The 11,159-nt window shown below is 44.4% G+C and overlaps 1 protein-coding gene across 1 annotated transcript in view; it reads left to right on the plus strand.

The window, feature by feature from the left end:
* The window catches only part of l(3)80Fj (lethal (3) 80Fj), a 378,408-nt gene extending 372,907 nt beyond the window's left edge, over positions 1–5,501 (plus strand). The window contains exon 54 of the mRNA XM_050172680.3: positions 5,290–5,501. Within this exon, the coding sequence (XP_050028637.2) occupies positions 5,290–5,418 (129 nt within the window). The 3' untranslated portion in view covers positions 5,419–5,501. The remainder of the gene's footprint in view (positions 1–5,289) is intronic.
* The last annotated feature ends 5,658 nt before the right edge of the window (positions 5,502–11,159 follow it).

An 11,159-nucleotide genomic window follows, 5' to 3' on the forward strand; every position in this document is an offset into this window, starting at 1 on the left:
AATGGTAATAATTTCGGACACATTAAGAGGAAGCTTTAGCTCGAGCGCAACTCCGATGGTGCCTAGTCAAGCACATGTAAAATGCTTTTCTGAGATAACCACTAGGCCGATTTTTAAAGTTTGTTTCATTTGAGATAGAAGGTTAAGTACATGTACTAGTGACTGTTGGAAGCAGAGTTTCGATTTAGGGCCTGAATTTCATTAATGGAATTTTAAAGAATTGGTAGATGTGAAAAATATAGAAGCGCATAGTTTACAAATTCGTAGCTCTTCACTAAGAACAGATATCACAGTTCTGTAAACTGCATCCATTAGAGCATCCAAAACATTCAATTTCATATCACGTTTGAATATATCAATTTTGTCCGCTTTAGAACTACTATTAGGTGCAGTGTACAGAATTGTGATATTGATTTTCATTGCTGAGTTAGAGTTGTAAACTTAATCATTTTGTTTCCTGAAAATTCACAATTTTCATCAATTTTTATTAACGACCTAAATAAAATATTCGCAACCAACTTAAAAGGAATACAATAGGTTTTATTGATGTTTCCAGTAGCAATGAGCAATCAACCAAACCAGGCAAGCCACCTAGCACTAATGTTAGTTGTGTATTGCAATGTAGAAGCCATATGTATCGCTAAGAGGGCAAAACAACACAGAGATGGAGCTCAACACCACAGTGCTCTAGCATTGTGCTAATGCATTGTACAGTACTCTAGCATTTTACATGTAATATCCCAACAGGATCCTTTTCTTTAAGGGTCAATAAATGATGATGATGATGATTGGCTTTAGCAATTCACTACCAACTAGCCCAAGCATCCACTCTTGCTAAATCTCATTCGAATGGGTACTTATACTTGGTCTATGCTACATAAAGTGTAGAGAATCTAAAGTGTAGAAAAACTAATTTTTTTCCCCTCGAATAACCTTGTACAGTGATACCTCGTTAAACCGTAGTTGGCCGGAGCTCGGAAAAGTACGTACCAAACGGTAGTACAGTGCAGTCCACTTATAACGATACCACATATAACGATATATCGGTTATAACGATGGGTCGACATGAGAGTGTCATTTTATGCATTAGGTCTATGGGGAAAAAAAACATTTATAACGATACGTTATTCACTGCATATCGGATATAACGATCAATATTTTGCAGTCTGGACGGCGTTTTCCGTGCCAAATAATCATAACGTTTGCGTTGCTTAGTTCCCTGAAACGAATGATGTCGAGGCGAGGCGATGTTTACCTCCGTAAGTTCGTATCTGCCGCCATTACCGCGCAGCGCGTCTCGCCCCGCCCGCGCACGAGTAGGCGCAGCCAACGTTGGCGCAGCGCGCCACAAGATGACGCTAGCTGCTTCATGCGCGTCGGCCACAGTCGCTCCGAAAGAGAGAGAAAGAAAAAAGGAAGCGACAAGCAAAGCGGCGCGGTGGCGCCCGTCCCGCGTCTCTCTCGCGATAGCAGGCTGACGCCACCGAAGCAGCGTGCAACCAACGGTTCAACCCAGTTCGAAGATGGCGCCGACAAAGCGCAAAGCTGTGTCGCTTGACACGAAGATGGATATTTTGCAGGACTCTCGATGCGGCTTCAAGGTGAGCGCCCTCGTGAAAAAGTATGAGCTCGTCCAGTTAACGATATCAACCATCTTGAAAACCTCCGGGAGCACCGCGATTGTGAAGGCAGGAGCTATCAGCGGCCATTCCGATCAGCGGAAAAGGGGTTAGAGACCCTTTGTACGCCGATGTTGAAGAGATGCTTTACCAGTGGTTCATCACCAATTGCTTCAAGAAGGCGGGCTTTGTGCGTAAGCACGAACTTCCCCAACCCGCTGAGACCCACCCGGTGGAAGTCGCTGACATAACCGAGCTCTGGGAGCTCGTTCCTACTGGTGACACAGGTGGTGTGTCGAAGGAGGAGTTTTTGACTGCAGACAGTGCTGCCTCATTCTGCGATGAGGTCACCGACGAGGCGATCGCCGAAGATGTGCTGTCTCGACAGACGCAAAGTTGTGCGACGGTGGCGACGGCATCAGCGACAGTGACAACGAGATCGACAGTGGCTCCTTGACCCGGACCACGATGTCCACGCAAAGTGCACTGTCGTCGGTCGACTCCTTAATTGATTTTATGCATGCTAAAAGATTGCCGCCAGTGTTCGCGCAGCAGCTGGAATCCATGCACACCGCGGTTGTGAAGCTGAGGCTGCCGCAAAAGCAAGTGCAGATTTCGGACTATTTCGGCGCGCCTAATCCTTGACATGGTCATTGGCGCTAGAAATAAAGTTTGTTTTTCACGGCCTACTGTATACATCATCTATTCTTTAGAGCAAGTAGCGAATTCGAGTTCAGAGCTGCAAAGGTTAAGAGCGCAAACGCGTTTAAATTTTTTTTTTATAACTGCAGTCCAGATATAGCGATCATCGGTTATAACGATCATATTTTTCGTCTTTCTCGATATCGTTATAAGTGGACTGCACTGTACTGTTTAACCGAAATAGCATAAGATCGACCACTTACCTGTCAAAAACGGAACTCAGAGAGAGTGCGATGAAAGGGGGGGAAAACATGCAGTATTTATTCACTTCCCGTGACAAAAGTGTTATTTTCTTTCGATGCCGTGGCAGCCTAGCAGCAACGACAGCGGCCTCAAACTTACTGAAGCTGCAAGGCAGCTTTTCAGCCAGTCCCCTCTTCTCAGCAAACACTCGCATGGCAGATTCCTTGTTGGCGTTATGTATTCTCCGTGCACTCGCACGGTAGCGCTGCAGAAGTCGCGGGGCGCCTTTTCCATTACGGGTAGCTGTTCTTATCGCGACAATTGCATTCATGAGGCTGACGTAACGCGCAGCTTCTGCCACTGTCAGGCCTGAATCGCCCCTGCTGTCGCTTTCCGTGTCGTCCTCATCGCTGTCACTAGCCGACACTTCAGCAGCAACAGAAGCAACGAAGGCGAAAAATCAGACCTCGTAGCCGACAACCCTTCACGGTCGCAGCAGCAGTGTCGAGCAACTTCTTCACATTCTAAATGCCACAAACTGTAGTCAACAGCAGGTCCCTGTGACGTGCCAGCGCCGACTTCGTGTCACGTTCGATAGCACGAACAATGTCTCATTTTTCTTCTATGCTGAGCATCTGGCGTCTTTTTTATCCGAGCCTCGGCATGACGCGAGACCTCGCATGCACGACACCACAACGCTCTCTGGCACGCCGTCGAAATGATGTTGATGTGGCTTCACGCGCGAACACACAAGGGGCTTGGAGGCCGTTGTGCCGACCTCTGAGGCTTGTTGTTCTGCCGGGCTGCCTGATAGAGACGACGCATCGCCATGTTTGCACGATGAAAAGTGGAAACACTACGTGTAAAGCGATACGTACGCAATAAGCTGGTACGGTTTATGTGGATACAAAACACATTATGTTCAATGGCCGCTGAGTTGGGGATTTGACTTTACTACTTTTAAAACGAAACTAGTGCTTAATTTAAGCGAGTACGGTTTAACGAGGTTTTACTGTACGTTTGCTATTACTGCTGGGAGATATTGCAATTTCAACTAGGTATCAGCACTGTACATACCTTCAAGAGTATTTACATGTGTACTTGTTTATCTTTATCAGGCGACCACGTTTCACCGCCTAACAAATGTTATCGCACAGCGCAGAATGCGCCTGCATGTATCTGGAATGTTACCGATGGTTCCTCCCGCTGTCTGTCACCGAACCTTGTGTAATCTGATTGCATGTATGCACGACGCGAACAGTGTAGAACTTTGTGGAAGACACGCGGGTCCAAGCGATTGCTCTGGAACATCCAACGACTGAAGTATAAAAGCCAATGCGCTTGACCTGCTGATCAGACGCAAATGCGGCTTTAGCAAGTCTAAGGCCCCAAATAGATGTAAGTTATGTTCCATATACAGATGTGAAACCTGTCGTTCGAGGAATACTGCGTTCACGCATGGCAAGAAGCTTGGGACACAGAAAATAATAACAAACTTCACATCATCCAACCCTACATTACCCAAACACCTGTACACTGACATAGACAGGAGGAAGTAATGATGTCGAGACTGAGGATAGGACACACACATGCAACACACTCATACTTGCTAACCGGTACTGATCCACCGGTCTGCATTAGATGTGGAAATCAACTCACAGTCATCCATGTTCTTATACAATGCCCTGGCATGGAAGCCACGCGAAGAAAATACTTTCCTGAACTTTACCGCACCAATTTACCTATGCACCCTGCATTTTTCCTATTGGCTGAGCCGATGTTCCCCCTCGACTGGCTGTTAAGTTATCTTAATGATGTGAACTTCTTGAAGAATATGTTGTACCGCTTTAAACTCTTCTTTCCTACGCTACCCAAAATCCTACATAATCATCCTAAATTCTCCCAAGAAATGCAAGCCTTATGTTTTTAATTCCTAGGCCTTTACAGCCACCGCAGTACATCATAGGCATTGCAACCCATTATACCCGGTGACATGTTTATAACATTCTACCCACTACTAAACATTGTTGCTGGTGCTCTTTGGCCGTTGTAGCCCTTGCACCATAAAACACTAATTAATAATAATAATACCCACATGACAGTACGTATGCCAAATTTTGTTAGTGTAAGACGATTCTAAATGTACAAGGTTATTTTCATGTGATTGCAAAAAAATAAATTTTGTTGAAGTGTCGTAATGTTTTTTTCATAGTTGCAGTAATTGTAGATGCTGGTTGAATATATATTGGCACTTAGCGGTCTACAAAGAGCTAAATAAGCTACAGAACAAAGCTTTTTGCAAAAACATATTACACAATAAAATTCCCACAAGATCACTATTTTGCAAATTGTGTAGGACATAACTCAAGAACTATAGTGGCTACACAGAAACTAATCACATATTCAAAGTCTGCTTGTAATGCTTTCTTAGTGGGTGGATCTTCAAATCTCTAGTATAAATATTAAAAAAATGTTTTTGTCTTAAGTGTAATTGGTCGCCATGAAAACAACTGCTCTAGTTTTGCTCGGTACCGTACGCTGGTGCTAACTTCATAACTCAACAGTGCAATCCTCCATTTAGCTGGCATAAGTGCAGACCAAGAATGCTACTCCACCTTATGTCAGCTTTTGTACTTTTAATTGGCACACTTAATCCACTCTTTGATCAAGTGAAGTTGCCTGCACGATGTGGTCTGTTGAAAGTGTCAAATGATGAGCTAGAATTGGTATATAACAAGATACAGTGCAACCATGTGTCCACACACTCCCCCTACTGTGCTCGCAGGAGTGCCTAGCGGTACTTGACCCAGGGGCGAGGGAGTCCCTACAGGATGTGTACACCAAGGTGCTGCGCAAGGTGGCCTCCCATCCAGAGCCGAAGGAGGAAGACCTCGATGATGGAGTTCTCTCCTGATCGTCTCCCTTGTCCTTCCCTCCCCAGTCCCCTTCCCTCAACAATGCACAGATTAAAAAAGAAAGGATGTGTGTAAAGTTTTATTCCAGCCTTGATTTGTGGTGTTCCCGTTTGGTGTCTGTACACTTTGTGACCATTGTGGTAGACAGCGGTGGCCATTCCACCACCAGCGTCAGTGTAACATTTGTGGTACCAAGTGCCACTGCACTTGGAAGCACTGATGTCATACTTTGATTTAATATACGATACAGCAAACACATTCGCACTTGACTCTTTATTACAAGTTTCACTGATAATTTTATGTGGTCATGACACACTAGACGTTCTATTGTGTGCGGCATGTGCACCCGTGCTGCACTGTGTAAGCGCACACTGTTTGCAGCTCTTGTTTACATGAAGGTGCATCGTGCAGCACACCGAAGTAATGATTGATTAATAGGGTTTAACATCCCAAGGCAACACAGAAGCTATGCGAAATGATTTAATGGAGGACTCCAGAATATTTTGGTCACCTGCGGCCACCTCATTTCATGGGCTCCCACTGCCTACGCAACTTATTCATGAACAATTCAGCAAGCGAACACATGAAGGAAGGAAATAAACCCAGATAAAACTGCTTGCATGTCACTCTGTACAAATAAAAAAAGTTGTAAAGGAAGGCATTATGATTGAATTGATAATAATGATGAATACATATACGTATGTGCATACACAAAACTTGATTATATGGGTTTGTTTCAACGTTTGACATCTGTCAATTGCTGATGTCCACTTTTTTGGTTGTTTACCCAAATATGTTAGTCGATTACTCGAAAAAGAAATTGGGCAATGGGGGGGTTCGAGCTTTATGCGAGTGCGATGATACGTGGATAATTACGATATACCTTGGTACACGAAAAGGCCACCTACTGGAAATTACGTGTCTCAACACTTCGCTGGGCATCTGAACACGTGGCATTCGGTTTGTGGCGCGTGGCTTGGAATGCAGCCATCCGCACTTTACGTTGCAGTTGGGGAAATAAAGGCTCGCTTGCTGTTTGCTGCTAATATCCTATCGTTCAACCAACGTCATGTAGAATAGGGCAAACAGTACTTTGCGAAATACATTGCACCTCACCACGTGGGGAAAGCAAGTTTCCAGATATCGTCGTGCGAACCTGGGAACTGGCAGGGGGTGAGGGCAAGTTCTGCGTGCACTTCGAAAGCGTTTCCACAGTCACATGTGAAAAAAAGTGAGCACACAGGCTGGCTTCCATTATCTGCAATTCTCCTTTGCGCAATGGCACAATAGCCTAACCTGCTGGCGATCTGGCATGCAGTCATGATGCACCATGCACTGCGCCTTCCTTCTCTCTTTCTTTTTCTCCCAGCGAAGCTATTAGAACCACGTTGAAGGTCTGGTTGCAGACTCATGTGCTTGAGGGAATGTGGGGTAGGCGCTGCGACTAGACCAAGTCAAACACTCAAATCTGGAGGAAGAATCCCTCCGTGCTTTGCCTGCTTTGTAATGTTTAGTGGTGCCACATTTGATAAATGTTGAAACTGACGTGAAGCAGCGTGATACTTTTTGCACAGATGGTGCCACCAGTGAAAAACGCCTGTGAGATTTATTATTCATTGGGAATCTTTTGTTTCAAGCTCTGTTTAACAAAACTCATAGAGTGTTAGTAACTACAAAACATGTATGACTCTACTAATGTGCAACAGTCATTGTGAATTAGCGTGTAGCTGTAAAAGAATGTCACTTTGCACTGACCTGGCCAGAAGAAAAATTAGCTAAATTCACTGCTCCCTTGCAGATTCTTTAATCAACATAAAACATTTTTCATAGAATCGCAGAGGACTCGCTGCTTGATTGTTGAAAATGTCAGTTTCAGCTTGAATAGTTTTGCCCCTTCTTCGGTAATGTGTGACCAAGTATAGTCAGAAATTGCTGATTCGAAGCAATAATAACTCATGAACTGTTCAGTAGAACACAAAACTCCGCATAGATAATTTGTGCACTGTAGACAAACTGCTAAATATTGTTGTCCTGCACTGAAAAGGAAAGAAAAGATATTCATTCATAAACTTTTACTGTTTGGCCCATATTTATAAAGCCTATATAAATTTCTCATTGCTTTATACCTAATATGTCTTCGTAGAAACCTTGTATACCATTTCATTTAAAGGCACAGCAAGCGGCACTTTTCTTATGTTGAACAGTTTTGCCGGAAACGCAGTACAGCGAAGGCTAGTACAGCAAGAACGCTGTTTTTTGCGCTCACTGTTTTGTTTGCCGCCAGTTGACGCTTCAGGCTGTGCCAGATGTCAGAAAGCGCAGAAAGTCAGATTTCTAATGCAGTATAATTCACATCCGTCCAATGAGCGTAGAAGTCATAGCGCGTCCGCAAACAATAACTAAAATGTGGAGCGCGTGCGACGGAATGGGACCACCACCTTAATCTGCGTATGAGATACTTCGATGCACTCTGAAATAGAAGAATAGCGCTCTTTTTCAAGGACAAAAATAGTCATTATTAGCAGACCTCGGCTAGGTCTGCACGGCGCCCGTAATGCATAAGCCACTAAGAAAATTGCAAGAACTGCGCAGTGGCCTGACAGCGAGCGTTCGAAACATGAAAATAAATATGTGCGCAGGCTGCCGAGTCTTGAGTGTGATGGCTACTGCACGACAGCTCCTCCGAGGCCCAGCAAGTGTTTTGGTGGTAAACTAGTAGAAAAAAAAAATGTTCCTCTTACTCAGTAGGAGCTGTCGAAGTCGCACCTTGCGCAACAATTTTGTGTGCTCGGCTATCCTGATCCAGTGGGCGTACAGGTGGTTCTGGCGGCAATCATCTTCAGGGCCAAGCAGCACGCACACAGGCAGACCCAAACACAAGAGGAGAAATCAGGGCAGCACCACCGCTGACTATCGACTGAAGGACGCAGTGTGGCGGGAAAGAAGGTAGACACAAAACCTATCTGCGCAAGTTCAGGTATGGCAGCGCCACCTCTTAATCAGGCACACATGCCGGCGTAGGCGGGAGATAATTATTTAGGCATATCGTTTCTTATTTATGCTAGTCAATTCGAAGGCTGCCTCACACATGTGCTTCCACTTTGATGTGCCAAGCCTAGAAAATTAGACGCGTTTTTTCGTTCTTGTGGCTATACAAAACCACATTCATGCTATTGGCATGGATGAATGCGCTGTTTTGTAGAGGCAAAAGAATGAAAAAACATGTCTAATGTGCGAGGCTTGGCATATCAATTGTGGAAGTGCATGCGTGAGCCAACGATGGATTGACTTGCATTAAGGAAAAATGAAATGCCTAAAAGTTATCTCTCGCATTGGCTGGCACATGTGCCTGATTAACAGGCGGCGCTGCCATACCTGAACATGCGCAGGTAGGTTTTGTGTCCACCTTCTCTCCTGCCGCACCGCGTCATTCAGTTGACAGTCGGTGGTGGGGCTGCCTTGTCACGTCTTCTTGTGTTCATGTCTGCCTGTTTGTGTGTATTCTGTGTGCGTGCTGCTTGGCCCCTGGAGATGATCGCCACCAGAACTACCTGTACGCTTACTGGATCAGGATAGCGGCGCACGAGGAATTCTTGTGGAAGGTGCGACTTCGACAGCTCCTATTAAGTAAGATTAGATTTTTTTCTACTAATTTACTGTCAAAACACTTACTAGTCCTTGGAGGCGCTGTCATGCAGGCGACGTCGCACTCGCGGCTCAGCAGCTTGCGCACATATGTATTTTCTTTTCCGAACGTGCGCTGTCTGGCCGCTGTGTAGTTCCTGTAATTTTCTTAGTGGCTTATGCATTGCAGGTGTCGCACGGACGTGGCCGAGGTCTGCTAATACTTGGCTCCCCCAAAACTGCTATTTGCCACAAACTTGTAATAAAGGTTGCGAGACCTCTGGAGCAGCCCACAGTTTTGAATCGTGCGGCTTAGTCTGCGGTGTATTTAGAGCGTCTCTTGGACGCCCGTTCCTGTGGCGAGCAGCGGCAGTGGTGTTGTCCGGTGGCGTAACCAAGTGAACGATCGAAGGATGAAAGAGCCGGAGCAAATAGTGTCGGCTTAAGAGTGGAGAAAGATTCAAACTTCACAACTCCGATGTTTCATAGATGCGGCTAGAAACCACATGTCCTTTGGAGGTGGTGTGTGCAGCCTATGTAGCCCTCCTGATTATTTCGTTAGCGAACACGTAGCCCTTGTTCAATTTGTATCGCGCATCATGCACCTTTGTGGTGCTTCACAAAATGTAGTTCGATCGTACATAAGCTACCTTCAATGTGAGCTTAGTTTTGGCAGTCAGGCAATGTTCACACAAAGTTCTTGTCAAAAGAAAATTAAAGAAGGATCATTAGTTAATAGCAAAAGTATTCCTTAAATGTGCAAGGCTTTGAAGGGGCTTAGAAAACTATCCTATCTTCAGGCGCACCACAGCAGCCTGTAAAAGTTACATATTGTGTGTGCAGTTTGATGCTCAAAGTCCAATACCCCGCAGGGTGAAGGGGCATAAACTTGCCAAAAGCATAAGTAGGATACTCATAAAGGGGTTTGTGGTAGCTGCCATAACTGCAGTGGTGGATAAAGAGGATATGGTGTCCACCAGGTAAGGTTTGAAAGACCACTGAAAATTACGTAATCAAGCAAATGTACTTACTATAGTATACTGGGTCACGCATTGTCAGCGACGAGAACTTCCTTTTTGTGCAAGCCAACTAAAGTGAACAGCCACTTCCTGGGTCATGAGGGCTTCAAGAATGCTACGGGTAGACAAACTAACATTTGTCGCTTTCAAAGCAGTGGCTTCCCACATCTGCAGTTTACAAGGTTATATACAATTAAAAGGAATAGCAACTGTTCAGATAATACTAAGCAATTTTTTATACCAAGTGAATTTTTGAGCGACCCACTGACTGAAAGTGAGTTTCAGGCTGCAGTAGAATGCTCAGTAAAACATGATTTAAGAAATTAAAGAAGCATAAAAAATCCTAAACAAGATCCACATTTTGTACCAAACAGCATGCAATAAGTTTCTAGCATCGTACTAGGCTTTTCACAGTCATTTTATACCCCAGATATCTGTGCTTAGTACTGTATTTCACAAAGAAAGTGCAAAGCGATTCCAAATGACTGGCAAAGTAGTCTTGTTTGAAATTTATCCACTTAAAGAAGTGCTACAATAGTGCTGTAACAAACCTTTAAGGTCCTTGCTATACCCTCTTGACACTCCACACCCGTGGACAACTTTCATCCTGTTTGTAATTAAACAGGAAGTGAAAGGCTTATATATTGGGTGTCATGGAAAGCTGAGCGCAGGTGGCAGCATATATGTCAAGCTTATAATCTGCTTGTTGCATCCAGTTTTCGAGAAGATTGATACTTCGTACATAATGTACTGCTGCAACATTAACGACAAAAATTATGAATCTGCAGTACATTTTAAATGCTACAACACGAAGTGGCAACCCATGATGAAAACAAACACAAGATGCTTTAATCTCAACAAATTTGAGAAATGGGCTCATTGTCTACGCACATAGATGTACTGATATGAGTCATTGCCCACACCATCTCTTCAAGGAAGTATCCCTATCCAGGTTTGCAAGAGACCGGTTGGTACGATTACTGACATTGAAAGGTATGGTGTCGTTAGTGTTATGTTGGGTGTGACGAATTATACAAGTACACTGCTCACGAAATTAGTCCGTTAATTTATATCCATTATACATTAGTTTTGTTTTT

This window comes from Dermacentor andersoni, chromosome 3 (assembly GCF_023375885.2).
Source record: "Dermacentor andersoni chromosome 3, qqDerAnde1_hic_scaffold, whole genome shotgun sequence".
In the NCBI taxonomy this organism is placed as follows: domain Eukaryota; kingdom Metazoa; phylum Arthropoda; class Arachnida; order Ixodida; family Ixodidae; genus Dermacentor; species Dermacentor andersoni.